Below are 19,877 nucleotides of genomic sequence, written 5' to 3' on the forward strand. Positions count from 1 at the left end.
ATTACTGTGTCTATTATGGTACAGTAGCAAACACTAGGAGGACAAGCCGTGAGAGAGCCTATGAAGGTATAGGCTATAGGTGGAGCAAAAGTAATTATACTTTTCCTCCACAACCTAATTTTTTTAGAACAAACCAGCTACACTCATTTGGATTAATTCAATCAACTTTTACATTTTCTGATTTCATATAGTTAAATTAACAAATTTAGCCCAACCCCAAACACCTCGCTTACCCTTTGGCCTCTACAGAAAAATACAATCAAATAGATAATATACATGATGAGACCTTTCCACTGAAATGATTCTAATGCAGGCGACATGAAAGAAATTCACAGAAATGTAAAAACCCAGACAGCCGTAAAATAATGCTGTAGGTACTACTGTCAATATGAAACTGCTTATGTCCTGTAACTCCTGTTGCAATAATCTAGGGGGTTTTGCTTGTTTCTATAGATGGCATTGTATTGGAGCTGCATTTCCTGCCAGGTCACTGCAGGTGGACTGGTTGCCAACAGTCCTTGTGGCCATTGTAGAGTCTTGGGTTTGTGTTTACTGTGGCTGTATCTATTTATTTCCCCATATATGCTGATCTCTGCAGAGAACCAGCTTTTACTGCCATGAGGAGAAGAGAATGGAGAGTGCTGCATTGATGCGACATCACCAGAGTCCTGTCTTGGCTTAGGGCTCCTCCTAGTGGTGTGGATAGCAGGTTTTGTAAATACTTCAAGTCCCTTCATAAATAAGTAAAGATGTTTTGCATTGGAAGATGAGTTTAGCTTAGAACAGCAAGACCTGACAACAGCACTTCTGTGACTACCTCTGCAGGCCACAGCTTTTCGAACAACTGAACCTGGAGCGAAGTGCTGATATGGTTGAAGTTAATCCTTTGAGCATTGAAATGGGCGTGTTGGGCTAGTTTAAGCAATGTTTATGTGTGTTAATAAATACATTACCTAGGCCTACATATACCTACCAACCCATAGAGCAGTTAGGGTTGCACTTCCCTATGCTGTACAGTATCACATTCACAGTATGGAAAAATGCATATACTTCATGATACTGTGCATTTGGTGGATACAACATATTCTATTCAAGTATTTTTAAACCATAATGTTTGAATAACATGAAGAATTCATAAAGCATTTGTGTTTAAATAACATTAAACTCTTGACAGGCCGGTGTTTCCAGCCTTCCAGGCTACGCTAATTAATAGCCATGTGGCTAAGAAACCTAGGAGATGCCCACAATGGATGCTGAGTATTGTTTGCATTCCAGAACATGCTGTGAGCTTATTGATCTGTTATTTTTGACACTCAACACCATCATACTGTATAAGGCTAAAATCTGTTTTATGTCATGCCAGCAACTATAATCAGGAGCTGCTTTGGACCTTGATCTTTTATATCAACCATGACTGTACATTGGTAGTGGTACATATTCTGTTGATGGAAGGGAGGGACTAACTAACAGTAATGATGAGATTGATGTGACTAATCTTATGGAAAAGTAGCTGATATCTATCAAAAAAAGACAAAAATATATACATTTCTCTTATTCATCTCTATTGTGGCGGCAGTGGTTCAGGAGTAGAGTGGCCGGTGTGTGAATGGGTGAATAAGTAAAGCGCCTTGGATAAAAGTGCTATATAAATGCACCATTTACCATCCTACCGTCCTGATTCCTGGAGGCTGGATGTACAACAACAATTGGACTGACTGCAGCTTCCAAACCCTGCTACGCACAGCAGAAGATTGAGAACGCTGGAGAGTCCCTTTTTTTCTTTTTCAGTATATGTGATGGAGCGGTAAGCTGTTCTTTATGATCTTCTCCCATTTAACATGAGTTATTAGCTAAACCGTGGCAAGACACATTTTTTGTAAAGGTGTGTGGGGGGCAGAAAGTAAAGCAGTGACGCCTGGGCTGTGGTCGAGCGGTCCAGGCTCCTATAGCCACATAAGCAACCTGGCGGGTTCGAGCCCCGTTCCCGACAATCTTTGCTGCATGTCTCTCCCCGTCTCTCTACCCCTGTTTCCTGTCTATCTACACTGTAATCTATAAATAAAGGCAGAAAAGCATTTCTTTAAAAAAATAAAGTAAAGCAGTGACGATTTGTATAGTGTTTTTAATATATTAAGAATACTAAAGGCAATTCCTGTGACATAAAAACTAAGAACAATGTTCTTAGTACATAGATGATAAGCAACTAACATCTATGTCCTCATGTCTTATAGCGGTTCAGCGAATACTAAAATGTCGCTCTAATTTTAAATATATTTATTACATAACAGTAAAGACAACTTTACACAAGTACAATAGTGAGCAATCCCCCCTGACAGTTTCTTTGTAGGGTGTCATACATTTGTAACATCCAATGACACAATTGACATAATTACTGATGACTCCATTCACTCAAGAATATACCGGTATGTAGAAACAATTGACATATGTACACATATAGCCTATACTGAGAATAAGTTAACGAAAAGTGCTCTAGATTCATGCTACATCATTGTGCTAAATTTAAACAAACCAGTTAATTTACTCTAAATAATCTCCACCCACTCCAGGCTGCCTTAAAATAATGTTTGGAAGTTCTGGGCGCACTTTGTGTTGCTCTTGAGACGATAACTACTACTGCAGTGTATTCAAATTAAGTTATAATAATGACTACTGCAGTGTATGTAACTCAAGTTATAATTGCAAATTCAACTTAAGTTATAATAACTACTACTGCAGTGTTTGCAACTAGTAACTAGTACTACTGCACCAGGGTTCCCACACATTTTTAACAATGACTTTTCTAAACTTTTTTTCATAGCTTTTCTAAAGTATTTTCCAAAGTAGCAGAACCACACGCTAGAAACGTGTCATGAAGCGACACGTTTTGAGCTTGTAGATCTGGTACTTTTGCTAAAAAATATATATTTGAATCCTGAAAAGTAACAGTTTTTGGATATTTGACGTTTCCTTCCGACAGAGACAATATTCAAACATCTTCCAAAACATTTGAATAATTCCAAACCTTTTCCAGGCCTGGAAAACAGTTCTTCTAATTTCTAAATATTTCCAGGAATTTCATGACTGTGGGAGCCCTGCTTAACTGTTGACCGCTTCAGAATGCAGACTAGGTTCAAAATCAATTCATAGAGCTATTATGGAATTATGCGGTTTAGTAAAATAACCTTGATTATTAAGAGCAACTCAACTACAGTAGTTACAGTTTGTTAGCACAGTTCAACAAATAACAGGGTTATCAGTGTGTAATGCTACCATTTATAGCAATCAAAGATAAATCTCTTTTAACACATTCAAGAAATACATTGTATATGGATTCTATCTACATTTTACAATGTACCCTCTACACTAGGGTTTACAAATAACAGCTGCCGCATACAAAAAAATGCACCAAATAAGAATGTATAAATACCTTTACCCATGAGCAAAAACAAACAAATAATCAAGCTGGTTTAAAATGTCCAAGTAGCGTTTTAAAATATAACAAAAAAACAACTAGGTGGTTTCACGTTTAATCTGAAAAACAGCTAAACAATATTATGTATAATAATGCATAGAGTCAAATAAAAACCCATACTATTGCTGATATGTGAGAAAAATGGAATTACATTCCAAGCATGTAAATAAATCTACAAGATTCTGGACCGAGTATGAGGCAAAGGTTGGAAGAGGACTGTTTTCACCAGACAGGGTGTGATGTAGAGCGGTGTTCAACGCAGTGAATTGGTGGGCATACAATCACACAGAGCCCTTCTCTCGGCCCTCAGTACCAGCGTCTCTGTCTATTGAGGAAGAGAGAGAAAACATATCTACCGTTATATAAGACAACCTGCTGTCTGAACACATCAACCCAAAGCCACATTTTTGTGTACAAAATCTACAGTATTTTACCTATGTGGCTTTAGTGTAGACTAGTCTGTAGACTGTAGAGGCACAATATAACAGATGATAAACAATAGAGCTAAGGTTACAGCAGATAAAATCCATGCTATATTTCACATACCCTTGCGTCAAGGTTGAAAGCAGTTTTCTTTAAATCTTGCAATGCCCTCTGCATGAACTCAAATGCATGACAATCCACACATGGGCGGCCTGGGAAAAGGGACAGGTAAAGAGATGGACATCAGAAACATCATGGGTCTTTCTAGGCAAGACCCAGACTGCTATACTGCAGTGTAGTCTGTAGACCCAACTAGAATGAATGGCCAGGCCTACATGTTATGATGAGACATGTCAACAAAGAGATGGACGAGATTAATAATCATTACTTTCATTGGTCACTAATGGGGAATTATAGCAGCATTGAGCCGAACTGTTACTGTTTATGCACACAAAAATAGGCTACACTGTTTATTAAACAGGTGAAACGAAACCGCCGCACAGGATGGATGGAATATAAATGGACCTACTTTCAGCAGGGATTACGGTGCCCGTCTCCTCAGCATCAGCAGCCCGGAGACAGAACAGCTGCACGGCCAGAAGAAGCATCGCTGCCTGCACAAACCCACTGGACGCCATAACGATGGAACTGTAGGTCAATTACCTGGAAATTGGAATACGTAAACAACGGTAACAACCCCATTGTTATTACTAGCCAATTTATTATGGCCTACATAGATATAACGAAATAGCATAGGCTAATGTAATACCATCATCTGCTTCAGATGACACGTCTAAAATTGCCCAATTCATTGTAACGACAAAATATCTATGTCTACAGACATAATTATTTTACAATGTACCGATACTCACAAATACGGTAAGATTTTTCACAAAGCACAATGTGAGAGATGCCACCAGTGTCAATTCATCAGAGTATAACAAACACATCAGCCTTCCTATCAATGACTTCAAAATAAAAGTAATATTGAAGCGTGACAAAACTTGAACATCCGGTTCTAGACTTTAGAAATAAAACTGAGTAGATGTTTTAAAAAAGAAAACTACAAAATGCAAATGTGCATTCGAAAAATTATAATGCAAACAAAGCGGCATTTTTCGTTGGGAATAAAATGTTAGTTAAAATAACAAAGTATGAGTGTTTGTCCCATTATTATAGTCAATGATTTCTGCATTGAAAGATAAAGAATGAATGAAATTAATATTACAAGAGTCGAATGTTTATTTGTAGGCTTTATTTGGTAGGCTATGCAGAAAAATGCAAACTGTGTGAGGTGCAGCACATTATATTGTGCAACATTATAACCATAGACTGTAAAAAAATAGATTATAACAAACATTTTGGGGGGTGGGGTGACTTTCAATGTATTTAATTAATACAAATAAGGGACAGCTATATCTAACTTATAAGTTAGCTTGTAGTAGATCTGTTTCGGGCATAGCAGCGGGCGTAGTTTTCTGGTTCCACTGAAAAATCGGCCATTCATTTTTCCCAAAGAGATATATTTATTTATATAAATTATTTTAAGCCTAGAATCAAGCCACCCAGGATCCTGGTGATTCATGATTTATATAATATGAATAATAAAATCATATTTTTGTAAATCTCTATGGGAAAAATGAATGGCTGATATTCCAGTGGAACCTGAAAACCCCACAGCTATGCCCTATAAATAACTAATAAATATAATAATAATGATGCTGAATCTGCTAATTTGCTAATCCTACAAATATTAATCTTCCCCCATCACTGGATGTATTTATTTATTTGTATTATCAAACAGAACACTGGGGTGGGCGGGGTCCTCGCGGACGTTCTCTTAGGTAGCCGTTAAAATGCCCGACTGAAAAACACTTCTTTTTCCAAGATGGCGTCGATGAAGGATAGCGACACCGGCCTGTGGCTTCACAACAAACTAGGGTCTACGGACGAGCTATGGGCGCCTTCTAGCATCGCTTCTCTCCTCACCGTGTCGGTCATCGACAACATACGCTTGTGTTTCTCCAGTTTATCGCCCCCGGTGAAGCTCAAACTGTTGCTGGGGATGCTGCATCTCCCCCGGCGGACCGTTGACGAGGTGGGTTGCTTGCTGTGACTGCTGCTGCTTGCAAATTAAGCGAACGGCATCATGCTAACATAAAATCCGTGGAGCCGTGTTGGCTGAACAACACCACAAACCGCAATAATAACCATGCCATAATCCTAAAAGACCAAGCCAAGTTGCTGTCTGTCGCCCCACTGTCGCTAATCAAGACTGTGTTGTGGTCACAACTTGCAACACACAGCTCATCCAACCAAAGCTAGCAAGCTAATTAGCTTCACTGATACTGTTGAGTTGACAGCGGCTAACACACTGGCTAACGTTAGCCAGAAGAGAAGCAGGTTGCACCGACTGGTTTAATTGGTCTGTCTGTCTGTCTGTCTGTGTGTCTGTGTGCTGGAGATCTATTCAACTGTGTGTGCGTGTGTGTGTGGCAATAAGTCTGCATGTTTCATGGCAGCTTGCAATAAGGGGGCTGCACAGTAAAATCCTCATCCAACCAACCTCAAGAGGTTTTTATTGGTGGACCGTGGAACCGTTCTATTTATAAACTCTCCGACTTGTTAAATTGATATTCAATTGCATGGTTTACCGTTTAAAGTTGTATGCAAAGGTCTGTGGAACATTGGTCAAAAATGAATGTTTTATATCCTTGGATGAAGACTAGCTTCCATATATGTGTGTTATCGAGTCCGACAAAAAGTAAAAGTCAGACTATAGACTTGATCCATGTCTACATGTTTTACTAAAAAAAGGTGGAAAGTTGACATAACATTTACTATATTCTTTTCTTTTTCTCTCTTGCACAAAAAACCCTAAAAAAAAACTTTTATAATGCATCTTATACCTCATGAAGACAGTTTAATATAATTCGATCATAAATGGCACAAGAGCAACAGGCTCATCTCTAAGTCCATGAGGATGTTGGGACTCCGAGCTACAGAATGAGCGTAGGGAGAGGGCACATATGGGGCTAGGACTTCTGCAAGGTTGTGTGACAGGTTGCTCACTGTTGAAACCTTTGCACATGCTTGCAAAGTTTGGAACCTCACTCTACGCTTTACCTCGGAGAAGAGGTTCCGTGTCAGGATATCCCTGCATTGGTAGAACGGGGGTTGAGACAGGGGTAAAACAACAGCTTAAATGAGGCTTAAATTGCATATTTTGGTCAGCCTGTGGCCAGTCAACCCCCATCCATATGTGCAGTACTGCTTCCGTAAGATTGCATTGGGAAAACATGGTACTTGCTAACTTCATAAGCTTCGTAAGCAGTTGTTTCACCCCTGGCTAAAAATGTTATATGCCTGTCCTAAGTTTATCATCTGTAGCTAGCCAGACATATCTTTACTTTTTGGAAACAATAGTGCGAAAAGGGTTTTTGCCACTGTTTTTGGATTGCTCAACCCCCGTTCTACTGATGACTGCAGGGATATCCTGACACAGAACCTCTTCTCAGAGCTAAAGCGTAGAGTGAGGTTCCAAAAGGAGCTAGGCTGCACATGCCACATTTCTGTAATTATTGTAGGTTTAGGTAAGCTTGTAGATCTGCTATTTCTGCTTTGTTTTTAAATATTTGAAAATGTATGAAGAGTTTGTTGAAGATTGCACAAGTGGTTAAGCATAATCTTAACTTTTTTTTTTAATTGTCAGCTCTCAAGTCACATTGAGAATGTATTGAGTTTGTAGATTGGCTATTATAGCCAAATGCTTGCCTATTATTAGCTCCTTTCGGAACCCTACGTTAAAGTTTCTGACATTTTGATGACTTTACGTAGGGTTCCTTCTCGTCGACTTCAAGCGACGTGGTACGCAATCTGACTTACCCCTCTCCGACGGGTGTCTGCGCTGTGGGTATGATGCTGACATATTCCAAAAGAAGCATATAAGAGCTATAGGAGACAACGAACCCTCTGACCCCCCCCGCGAACGGCGGAGAAGCCGTTAAGTATTTTTAATCTTTGTTAGACCGTTTGGCACCCGTCGGAGATGGTAAGTCAGATTGCGTACCACGTCGCTTGAAGTCGATGAGACCGGACCCTACGGGTTAGGGGTCCAAAGGAGCTCAACCCGGGGGGTCCGGAGACGGGCTAGCCTATTATGACATGCCCAGAAAAGGGACACACACTAGGGTTCAAGTTGTTAATGGTAAAAAAATTGTGTTGATCCAAACATTTCTCGGTTATTTCACTGCACAGTTTAGCAACAGAATTTCACATTTCAACCTTTTTTGACTCTTGTCCTCATTATTTACCCAACTTCTGGGCTTACAGTTACTGCTCTACTTATTTCAGATGAAGGAGGCCCTGTCAGAAATCATCCAAATGGCTACAGTGGATTCTGAGCCCTGGGTGCTTATGGTGGCTGACATCCTCAAGTCCTTCCCAGAGACTGGCTCCCTCAATCTGGACCTGGAAGAGCAGAACCCCAACGTGCAGGACATCCTAGGGGAACTCCGAGAGAAAGGTAGGCATTGCTATCGTATGTTCTCATCAGAATAGGAGGAGACCTGTAACACCTGATTATTACACCCCAATGACCCCATCCTCACTGCCAGTGAAAACTCTTTAGCTCTATCTCTACCGCTAGCTGTTAGCATAAACCCCAGCTCCAGGGGCCAGCATACCTGCTTTGCACTGTGAATATATTTCCAATCCCATAGTTACTTGTAACGGTGGGGTGTTGCTATGGGACTGGACTAGGCATCGACCATTATATAGACGGAGTCTACGTTGGGGTACATATATATACGGACTTGGTATATATACGTACCTGGGGAAAAAAGAGTTAAGATGTGCTTTGCAGATAGAAAGAGGATAATTCAAGCTTTTCGTATAGCTGCAATGTTGGTGAGTTTAACATTGTTTAATGCAATCAGACAGACTTTTCTGTTTGGATGAATGGGCTGGTCAAGGCCAGAAAGTAGTTTTTTGCCACTCAGTGGGCGTTCCCGCATAACTTCCAGGTACGATGACGTCACGCGCATACCCTCTATAAGAGGGTATAACACACACAACAGCATCACAGGGCTCCTGTGCTCTGAGGGGGGAACAAAACATAGTGATTTCTCTCTCTTCAGAACTGTGCACGTCGCACAACAGAAACTGACATGTTAATTAAGTTTTTATTTTTATTTTATTGATATTTAATGTTTCGTGGTTACTGTGAGTCGAGTCAGCTGAGCTTACGTCAACGAGGAATCTCAGGAACGCAATGTGTTGACAGCTTGGCGTGACGTATATTAGCAGCGACATTGCTTTCTGTAGTTTCAAGGGTTTTGCGGCCACATTCATTAATTTATTTTTCAAACACAGTTCTTATATGAAGCGACCTAAAATCCCCATATAGGGATTTCAATGCAAATAAATGAATACATGAACCTGTGGACTGGCGCCCTCTACTGAAAGTGACGTCAGACTTCGGTGCTCTATTGGTACTGTAATAATAAAGTTAAGTAAGTTAGACTTTTCAATCTTAGGCAAGTACTGATTTAGAGGCTGTCTCTCCAGCTTACATTTACAATGGTGAAAACGGCATCGAATCATCTGTTGTTGTTAAGAGTGAAGGAAATTGGATGTCCAAATAGCGTAGTGGATGTGTGGACAGATAGTTAGGTAAAGTTAGCTTAAGTTGTGGCAAATCTGCAAAAAGAAATGCTTACCACTAGCTTTCTCCACAGATGTGTTCATAAAGGTGTCTACTATCACAGAAAGATTTGTTCCAACCCAACTCCCTTGGGAAACTTTGTGACAGCTGCTGAAAGTTGGGGTACCATTAACAACCAATATAAGGCAAATAATTCCAAATTTATGCCATTTAAGTAGCATGTGACATGTCAAACTAGGGGGTTTTCATGATGCTGAATCCATTCCAAGCATGAGTTTTGCACGAAAATACTTCTGAAGCCTGAATGTTCAGATGCTGGAACAGGAAAAGTTGGCATAATACAGCTTCCAGAAACTAATCCGACACATCTTTCACATTGATTATAGAAATTGAAGCCAAACCGATATATTGGTTTGGCCGAGCTTTGGGCCATTGTTTTCGTTTTTTGAAATTGAAGTGATCCACACAGTTACAGTCACAGACAACTAAATGATGAAGGTCTATAGAGGCATCTTTTTGTAAATTATGCTGCCAAGTGTCCAAATTTGGTTCCTTTAAAAAAAAAAAAATCAAAAATAGCAGATCTACAAGCTCAAAAGCCGTTGCACGTTGACGCTTTGAGCTTATGGATCTTCTATAAAATCTTAGATGAAATAAAGTTCAGTTTATGTGCTTGTTCATTGTATAATTTAAAGTTAAATGCTCTTTATGTTTAAGTAAAATGGTCTCCTAGTTTTTCAAATGGGTGATTTCAAGGTTTATTTTGCCCTTTTGTTTTTTCTTTGACAAAATATCAGTCTAAAGTAAACAACAAAAGTTGGTCTCCCTAGGACTAATCGAGAGATTCGAGCATCGGACCCAAATGTCTGGCTTCACTTGGGCTCCAATTGCAATATGAAAGAACTTCAGAATGATTAGCTGCTTTAGAGTAGATCTTTTTTTTAAAAACTCAAAACAAAAGGATTCCTCTTGATCTAACCCACAGTGAATGAGTGTGAAGCTTCCGCCATGCTGCCACTGGAGTGCCAGTACCTGAACAAGTACGCCCTTACAACCCTGGTGGGACCGCTCACGCCCCCCGTCAAACATTTCCAGCTGAAGAGGAAGCCCAAGAGTGCCACCCTCAGGGCAGAGCTGCTACAGAAATGTAAGCCTGGCCATCTCTCTGTCAAGTACTGTACTGTACTGTACTGTACTGTACTGTACTGTACTGTACTGTACTGTACTGTACTGTACTGTACTGTATATAAATACACACAAACACACACGACAGCATCACAGGGCTCCTGTGCTCTGAGGGGGGAACAAAACATAGTGATTTCTCTCTCTTCACTCTAGCAGAGCAGGTCTTGAAATCACACAAACCGAATACTTTCATCGTGCTAATCACAAACAAACTTTGACAAAGCAGATTCTGACAATATCTTAACAAAATCCTCCATGTTGCACTAGGCATATATAACATGAAGAGCCATATCATGACTAATTCTTTTAAAATATTGGCTTTTGTAGAATCTGCTTTGTTCACATTTACAGTGTATGTGTGAATATTTTCTTAAAGACTGAATTGAGAGAGAACCATTGTGTGGATCCTTGCCTGTTGTTGGACATATATTGAATTGAATATTTACTATTTTGATAAAAATCCAAAGTTTCTGTTGTTGTGTTGAATCGTCACGTCACCATTTATTTTGTATTTTTTCAGCCACGGAAACAGCCCAACAGCTGAAAAAGACATTGCCTTTCCATGCGAAAGGGAGAGGATTGGTCAAAAAGATTGACACCACTAGTGAGTTCAACATGCATGCACGCCCACACGCACATGCGCATTCAGTTTTATAATGATGATGATAGTTTGAATTGCGCATATTAGAGGGAGGCAGACGAGGATATTTGTCAACTCATTGATTCTCTTGTTGGTTTCTTCTTTCTTCTTCCATTTGCACCTGGGTTTTTCTCAATGTAAAACTCGTTACTTTCACATTGTAGCACCTCTCAAAGGCATTCCCAACAAGGCTCCCTTCCGCAATCCCACCACCCCCAGTATGTTCAGCCCTCCCAGTAACCGCACAGCCATTCCCCCAGCCCGCACGCCTCTGCGGAAGGAGAGGGGGGTCAAGGTAATGCTTTATTATATGTTGTGTTATTTACCACATGATGGATTGAACCAACCAAGTTTTGGAAGTGAATGCATGAACCGAGTGCATTTTTGATTGTTTTGTGGTTTTTCTTTCCAGTTGCTAGACATCTCGGAGTTGGACATGGTTGGAGCTGGTAGAGAGGCTAAGAGGAGAAGAAAGACATTGGGTAAGATTTTATTTTACTTCATTGGTGTTTTTGTTGTGACTTTCTTCCAGTCCATCAAATAATGAAAACCTGGCTGAGGTTCAGGGCCATAACGTTGTTGTTTTTGATCTTCTTAAATGTGTGTCCTCCAATTCAGAAACGGAGGCTGGAGAGAAAGCAGCCAAAGACAAAGAGGAAACGGCGGTGGTTGAGAACGCCACGCCAGACTATGCTGCTGGCCTGGTCTCTACACAGGTATTTGTTTTTGTCTTGTTTTACAATTCACTCAGCTTATGATACGATATGCAATACTGTGTTCACAATCTCAGTACTATTAACAATACTAGCCCATACCCAAGCATTTACACTGTGTGTGTGTGTGTGTGTGTGTGTGTGTGTGTGTGTGTGTGTGTGTGTGTGTGTGTGTGTGTGTGTGTGTGTGTGTGTGTGTGTGTGTGTGTGTGTGTGTGTGTGTGTGTGTGTGTGTGTGTGTGTGTGTGTGTGTGTGTGTGTGTGTGTGTGTGTGTGTGTGTGTGTCAATTTTTATATCACAAAAGTTCTTGGCCCGATATTTAGTGTGTGTGTGTTAAGGCTGTACCTTAGCCCTTTTTTTTGGACTCGAACTTCGGCAGGAATTCCCGAGCGAACATCCGGACCATTTGTTTCCAATTAATTTAAAAAATAACCTTTGAGATATCCGTCTCGATCAGAGCGCAGCGCGTCTCCCCTGCTCTTTATCAATCTCTCTCGTCTCTCCCAACACACACACACACACACAAACACCGTCAAGTGGCTCCGCGAAAACAGCTGATCTGCAAGCTCACGTGAGCTTGCTGGCAGGCAGCTAAAACAGCTTTCTTTAAAAAAATCATAACTTCTGACAGGAATGCACTAGAAACTTACTTTTTTTTTTACATGCTCATATCGCATTCTCGCCGAGATATATTTTCGAGTTAATAAAAAAAGGGAAAAAATAATAATATTTTTTATTTAATAAAAAAATAAAAATAAATAAAACGAATGGTTCAAGCCCATTAATTAAGATTCGAGTGCCAACCCTAACGAGCGAACATTCGAACCTTGAATGTTTGGGGACAGCCTTAGAGTGTGTGTGTGTGTGTGTGTGTGTGTGTGTGTGTGTGTGTGTGTGTGTGTGTGTGTGTGTGTGTGTGTGTGTGTGTGTGTGTGTGTGTGTGTGTGTGTGTGTGTGTGTGTGTGTGTGTGTGTGTGTGTGTGTGTGTGTGTGTGTGTGTGTGTGTGTGTGTGTGTGTGTGTGTGTGATTCAATTTTTATATCACAAAAGTTCTTGGCCCGATATTTAGTCCCACACCTACAGTATCAACTTCTGTTCAGTTTCTCTCTCTCAAATCTTCTCTCACTAATGTGCACCCGCTCACCCATGTGTCTTGTGTTTCAGAAACTGGGGGCGTTGAGTAATGAGAGCGCCCTCCCGTCAACCAGCTACCTGCCGGCTACGCCCAGCATGGTGCCGTCCTCCTCGTACATTCCCAGCTCAGAGGCACAGCCAGGTCTGTCTTGTTTTCCCTGCATGTCATAACCTTATAGGCTGTGAATGTCAATGTGCTCCTGTGGCCACCTAAACCTTATGCTTTGTTGACGGTACTTTTTTATTTCTACATCAATGCTCTTCAGCAGCGCACTGTGAGCCATGTGGTCAAACAGAATAATCTCACATAATACTGAGACAACTCTCTGTCCCCTCTCCTCCCCAGCTAACGCAGGCGGGTCTGGCCGGGACGCCCTGCAGTCGGCGCGGCAGCCAGAGGAGTCGGCCACGCCGGGCGGGGGAGGCGGCGGCGGAGCCACCTCTGTTTCCTCCACGGCCGCTGCTGGGACCACCACCACCACCCTGCCCGGTCAGTACAAGCAGAGGACGCCCATGTACAACGCAACCGGCACCACGTCGGCCACCCCCGCCTCCCCCAGCACGCCGGCATCCACGCCCGCCAGCAACGGGCCCCCGGCCGCTGCCACGGCCAGCCAGCCGGAGACCCCCGCCGCCCAGCCGCCCCCCAGCACGCCGCAGGCCGCCACCCCGACCCCCACGCCACCTCAGCCGCAGCCCAAAAAGAACCTCTCGCTCACGGTAAGGAACAACCCCGAGGATGGCTCGAATCGAGTATAGATTTCCAGCCCTATTTCAAATAGTATAGTAGTGTTATTATGCAGGGAAATAAACTAAATGGGATAGTGTTGTAAGTATTACAGTAGTATAGCTAATATTGGGAGTGTGTGGTCGTGTTTATTCTGCATTAATTTCATACTTGCTTTCAGACAGATTTGCTAGAGTCCTTAGATGTGCTGTGTGAAATGCTCTGCCATATGCTCTGTCTGCTCCCCAGAGAGACCAGATGTATGCTGCCCAGGAGATGTTCAAAACGGCCAACAAGGTCACCAGACCAGAGAAGGCCCTCATTCTGGGCTTTATGGCTGGATCCAGAGGTACAACAGTTCTCTTACTGCCCGTTTAAAAATGTATATCTACATTGGCTTTTCAACAAATATTCCTGTTTACCAATTGTACATATTTCACTGTTGATTTTCTTTTTTGATTTATGTTAACATAAGCAAATGCATGTGAAAATGGCTCCTCTTTTTTTTCCACGCTTGCTTTTAAAACCATTTTTAACTGTTTATACAGAGTCTTAAAATTAGCAATTGGTTGCCTGTTCAGGTGCTGCAAGGCTAAAGTACCTGCCCACAACCTGCCCAGTATAAAATCCACCGCAGTGCTTTCAGTTAGGCCCCACGGTCTATACTCTATACAAACACAGTTGGCTGTGTTCAGGAGAGGGAGTCCTGACGGGGAGGGTGAACTTTGTCATTCAATTCAATTCAATTCAATTTTATTAAAGTGTCAAATCACAACAAGTTGTCTCAAGACACTTTACAACCAACAAAGATCCACCCAGAGCAAGCAATATTACGACAATGGTAACGAAAAACTCCCCTTTAGGAAGAAACGTCAGGCAGAACCCGACTCTAGGGTGGGCGCCGGCGGCCATCTGCCTCGACCGTGTCGGGGGAAAGGGGGGGGGGGGGTAGAGGGGAATAGGAAGAAAGAATAGAAGAGAGATAGACAGGGTGGGCTCCATGGAGGGGCCTGGTCCACATCTGGTCCAGGTCGTGCACTGTGAGGCCGGGTCCACGGTCACACTTCTGGTGGGCTCCATGAAGTGGCCTGGTCCACGGTCACACTCGGCAGTCAGTTAGGGGTTAATATTAGAGGTCCACGGAACTGCGAAGTGGAGGACAAAAAGAGACTCCGGGGAAGGATTCCCTGGATGTTGGGTTAGTGGCAGGCCTTACTGGAGCCTATACAGTGTATATTACAAGCACTGCTGGGAGACTGCTGGGCTCCATGAAGTGGCCTGGTCCACGGTCACACTCGGCAGTCAGTTGGGGGTTAATATTAGAGGTCCACGGAACTGCGAAGTGGAGGACAAAAAGAGACTCCGGGGAAGGAGTTGGATTAGTGGCAGGCCTTACTGGAGCCTATACGGTGTATATTACAAGCACTGCTGGGAGACAAACCCACACAAACAATGTACAATCATGGTATTTAGCAGACACACAGCACAGGTGCGGGGTTTGGTGGGAGGTTCCCCTTACTCAGTTCTCACCCTTATGACTTTATCGGGTGAGCGAGTACTGGAGACAAGTCTAGCTATAGGCTTTGTCATAGAGAAAGGTTTTCAACCTAGTCTTGAATGTGCAGAGCGTGTCAGCCCCACGGACCGAAGCCGGGAGAAGGTTCCACAGCTGAGGTGCCTGGGACCTAAACGCCCTGCCTCCTATTGTAACTTTTGATATTTTTGGGACAGTAAGCATATTTGCATACTGTAAACGCACTGTTGTTCTATTTGGTTTGTAGGGATCGATGAGTTCTTTGAGATATTGTGGTGCCTGACCATTGAGAGCTTTGTAGGTGAGGAGAAGAATTTTGAACTGTATTCTGTATTTAACCGGGAGCCAGTGTAGAGAGGCCAGTGAAGGAGTGATATGGTCTCTTCTTCTGGTACCTGTCAGCACACGCGCCGCAGCATTTTGAACTAGCTGTAGGCTTTTCAGAGACTTACTTGGGCAGCCTGACAATAGCGAGTTGCAGTAGTCCAGCCTTGAGGTAACAAATGCGTGGACAAGTTTTTCTGCATCATTTTTGGACAGGATGTGCCTAACCTTTGCAATATTACGCAGGTGAAAAAAGGCAGTCTTTGAGATTTGTTTGATGTGAGATTTGAAGGACATATCTTGATCAAAGACAACTCCCAGATTCTTTACAGTGGCCTTGGAGGCCAAGGTAATGCCATCTAGGGAAAAGTTCTCGTCGGCTAGTTTGTCTCTTAGGGGCTTAGGGGCTTAGGGGCTTAGGGCCAATAATGATAACTTATCATTGCAAATAGTACATACTCCTACAGGCTTTGAGAGTACCCGTCAGTGTGAAATGTTGAACTGGAGGAGTAGGATGGAGACGCTACGTCCTCCTGGTGGGGGCTTCTCACTTTGGATTCTTATTATAATTTTTGTATATATTTGAGGGGAGCCAGCCCCTCCTATACACAGGTTTAATGTTTGTCTTTAGTTCAATGTTTTTTTCTTTTTATTCTTTATTTACCCAGGGAAGTAGCTGAGCACAGGTGCCCTACACACACACACACACACACACACACACACACACACACACACACACACACACACACACACACACACACACACACACACACACACACAAACCTGGGAGCTGACCAGTACAACCACAGTCTTATACTGTTGGCCACTAAGCAGCTCCAGGGGGAGCAGTTGGGGGTTCAGTGCTTTGCTCAAGGGCACTTCAGCGGTGTTGGGTGAGTGATGACAATCACTTCCCCACCCAGATTCTTTCCTGCCCGTCCGGGGAATCGAACCGGCAACCTTTCGGCAACAAGGGCGCTCCTCTAACCCTTAGGCCACCGCTGCCCGCTGTTTTGTAAACGCCATTGACAATGAAGGGAAAATTTACGTCATAATGTAACTCATTACGTCATATTGTCTCTTTATTGTTAATGGCGTTTAATGTTTGTGTTGGCACCGTTTGTTTTACATCACCTAATCAACATGAGTTAGACTTTAATATATTGGCGCCCCTCACTTCACACGGGTGTGATTTTTACTATTGTAATGTCCATGCATTACAGTGTAAGGAGAGAATGTCCGCACACTGTTGAGTAGCTCCCACTGGAATTTAATTTGAATAAAGGATGACAACGTTTCGACCCCTTATGGGTCTTCGTCAGGTATGACGAAGACCTGAGGAAGACCCATAAGGGGTCGAAACGTTGTCATCCTTTATTCAAATAAAATTCCAGTGGGACATTATCCAGATCATAATAATGAACCTAACCCTCATCTTGCAGAGAACCCCTGCCCGGAGCAAGGGGACATTATCCAGATCAAGCTAAGCGAGCACACAGAGGTCCTGCCCAAGGCGGACGGCACCGGAAGCACCACAATGCTGGTCGACACAGTGTTCGAGATGAACTACTCTACAGGACAGTGGACCCGACTCAAGAAATACAAACCCATCACAAACACCTCCTGAGGCACTTTGGACACCGAGGACAATCCCGTACACACACACTTATGTTTTCACTTCTACCTACAAACAAAATACAAGTTTACATTGATACAGATGATCACATACAGTACACAGACACACATGGGCCAAATCGAAGCGCTTGGTGGGGGGTCATGATCCCAAAGTTCCTGCACCGCCAAAATGCAGGATTCTTAAAGACAAGACTTTGCTTATTTCTTTTTCTTTTTATCGTTTGTTTTGGTTTTAATTCCCTTCAAATTCCTGAATGTCATTGTGGTCCACATGGTGAAGAGAGTTGTATGAAACTGAGAGAGATCATTATCTCGGGCAGGCCGGTGCCTTTTACGAGATGCGCTTGTATGGGGGTATGCATTGCACGCGTCATGTGTCTAGAGGGAGAAAAAAATCGCAACTGTCCATGTTGTGTATGAATGTGACTTTTGCGACCTGTGTTTTAGAGATAAGATTAGTGACACAGCGGTGTATGCATCACAGACTAAACAGACAGTCGACACATATTTCCATAATGGCTGTCCCAAGTTCTGTTCAGAAGATGTTTAGTTAGTTCATCCTTTTTTCATAAAGGAAGAAAATAAATTGAAAACGGACTCCACAGCTCCTCTTTACTCCAGTGTTTTTCAGGGATTTCTGAAAATGTTTGTCTCTGAAAATGTGGATCTGTGTTGACCTGTGTCCTATTTCATCTGATTCTGCAAGATCTCTGCTCCCACATACATACTCTTATTTAGTGCAAAAAAAGAGTTGGTACTTTAGTTCGGCTCAATAAGTCAATTCATACTCTCTCACGGCTAGCGCTGAAGTCGCTTGTAAATATTGAAGGTCCTTGACATGAATGTTTTTTTCCGGGAAATGAACCAAGCAACAGCAGGTACATATCTACCACCGCCGTGCCTAGTCTGACAACACTGCAGCCAGATGCAGCTACTGTGTCCGCTGTGCAGAGCTCATTTCCCGGCCACAAGCGTTTGGAAGTTGGCTTGTCTCTTCCAAAACTCCCGGTGTTTCGTTGGCTTCAACGCTGACAAATTGAACTTCAAGCTTGGCTGAATGAATGAGGAAATACCGCTGGTCGTCACAACATTTTTCGGCCAAGCTACACCAGGCTTTTCGCACAAAAAACTGAATTGAATTTAGGTCCAGTTCTATTTTAAAAAAACGCATGCGCGAGCCGCGCGTTTAGGGTAAACGCGCGAGAAAAGCCTGGTGTAGCTTGGCCGTCAGTGTCACTGAAGCGCCGACTTTAGGACGATTCCCGTCCCCCCGAACCTCTGAATGACGTCACATTGTAGTCTACAGAGCCGAACCGACTCTTTTTCTAAAATAGAAGCCTCTAGACTCCCGAACAGACAACTCTTGCACAATCAAATGCTACAGTCTACATTCCATCTTTTAAAAATGATGCACAGAAAGCTGTCATGGGGCTGCTCGCCGGAACCGGACCGGCACCCTGCCTGTGGTCCTGTGGGTCTGGAACTTCTGGGGACCCCCCAGGGACCCCCACACGGAGTTGCACCACTCACTTCACACGGGTGTGATTTTTTAATTTCCATCTTGTCAACAGCAGCAGGTTAAAAACAAAGCGGGTTATATAACAAATACCCAACGATCATTTTCTAGGGTATAATAGGCCTACAATGGCACTGCCTCTTATTACACTGTATATTTTATATGTTGTGAAAGTGATGTGAATGAAATGGACACCGCCTTAATCTGTCTCACACCCGTGTGAAGTGAGGGCCGCTCTTATCGTACATTATGACTTAACATTTGCTCAGACACTGACGTAAAATTCTCCATTGTCATTGGGAATTTAATGTTTGTAGGATGAAAGTGTAGAAAATCTACACTAATAGCTGAATGAATATTGGAGGGGCCAGCGCCCCTCAAAAATGCCAGCATAGTAAGCCACACCATTGACAAATAAGTGTGATTGCTTATGCCCATGTCCCTTCCAGGTAAATATATATACAGTAAGTTTAAATGTATAAAATCACAACTCGTCTTTGTGGGAATCCCTTTTCATTGTACAAAAGGGTTTATTGCCACCTCAAGGCCCATTGATGATATTCTTTTATGGGTGATCTTTGTGTATATAAAGATGGCATTGGTTTATCCTAATCCTGGGGCTGGCAAACTTGCCTCCGTTTACAATTTGCAATTTAGGCATTTGGCAGACAATCACTCTGGATTAAGAGCGTTTGCCAAATGCAAATTGTAAACTGAGGCAAGTTTGCCAGCCCCAGGATTAGGAGATGGACCAATGCCACATTTTTATATAAATAAAAAGATCACCCATATAAGACTCCAGAACAAAGTTGTTTGGTTTGGAGAATATCGGGTACTGGCTTTAGTTTAGACATACTATTGGTCTAACTGCCATTAGACCAACAACCTACCTCTAACCCTAACCGCAA

The 19,877-nt window shown here is 42.5% G+C and overlaps 2 protein-coding genes across 2 annotated transcripts; one reads left to right on the forward strand and one right to left on the reverse strand.

Moving 5' to 3' along the window:
* Window positions 1-2,105: 2,105 nt before the first annotated feature.
* Window positions 2,106-4,854, reverse strand: nicol1 (NELL2 interacting cell ontogeny regulator 1). The gene is made up of 4 exons (XM_079491471.1): window positions 4,768-4,854; window positions 4,425-4,558; window positions 4,019-4,107; window positions 2,106-3,797 (listed from the first exon to the last, which is right to left on the reverse strand). Exons 2-4 carry the CDS (start codon window positions 4,531-4,533, stop codon window positions 3,726-3,728), a joined length of 270 nt encoding a protein of 89 aa, XP_079347597.1. The 5' UTR covers window positions 4,534-4,558; window positions 4,768-4,854; the 3' UTR covers window positions 2,106-3,725.
* A 924-nt stretch (window positions 4,855-5,778) lies between these two features.
* nelfa (negative elongation factor complex member A) lies at window positions 5,779-18,057 on the forward strand. The gene is made up of 11 exons (XM_079491461.1): window positions 5,779-5,993; window positions 8,249-8,420; window positions 10,546-10,707; window positions 11,266-11,349; window positions 11,550-11,680; window positions 11,798-11,867; window positions 12,004-12,101; window positions 13,264-13,375; window positions 13,580-13,953; window positions 14,210-14,309; window positions 17,261-18,057. Exons 1-11 carry the CDS (start codon window positions 5,784-5,786, stop codon window positions 17,443-17,445), a joined length of 1,698 nt encoding a protein of 565 aa, XP_079347587.1. The 5' UTR covers window positions 5,779-5,783; the 3' UTR covers window positions 17,446-18,057.
* The last annotated feature ends 1,820 nt before the right edge of the window (window positions 18,058-19,877 follow it).

The sequence above is a fragment of the Electrona antarctica genome, assembly GCF_951216825.1.
Source record: "Electrona antarctica genome assembly, chromosome: 21".
NCBI classification, from domain to species: domain Eukaryota; kingdom Metazoa; phylum Chordata; class Actinopteri; order Myctophiformes; family Myctophidae; genus Electrona; species Electrona antarctica.

What these genes read in the sequence shown, in the direction of transcription:
- nicol1 (XM_079491471.1), bottom strand. Translation starts at nt 4,533, where the DNA reads ATGGCGTCCAGTGGGTTTGTGCAGGCAGCGATGCTTCTTCTGGCCGTG. An exon ending in CACCGTAATCCCTGCTGAAA is followed by an intron (nt 4,108 to 4,424) that starts GTAGGTCCATTT and finishes CCCTTTTCCCAG; the next exon opens with GCCGCCCATGTGTGGATTGT. An exon ending in CTTTCAACCTTGACGCAAGG is followed by an intron (nt 3,798 to 4,018) that starts GTATGTGAAATA and finishes CTTCCTCAATAG; the next exon opens with ACAGAGACGCTGGTACTGAG.
- nelfa (XM_079491461.1), top strand. Translation starts at nt 5,784, where the DNA reads ATGGCGTCGATGAAGGATAGCGACACCGGCCTGTGGCTTCACAACAAA. An exon ending in CTGGCCTGGTCTCTACACAG is followed by an intron (nt 12,102 to 13,263) that starts GTATTTGTTTTT and finishes CTTGTGTTTCAG; the next exon opens with AAACTGGGGGCGTTGAGTAA. An exon ending in CTTTATGGCTGGATCCAGAG is followed by an intron (nt 14,310 to 17,260) that starts GTACAACAGTTC and finishes CTCATCTTGCAG; the next exon opens with AGAACCCCTGCCCGGAGCAA.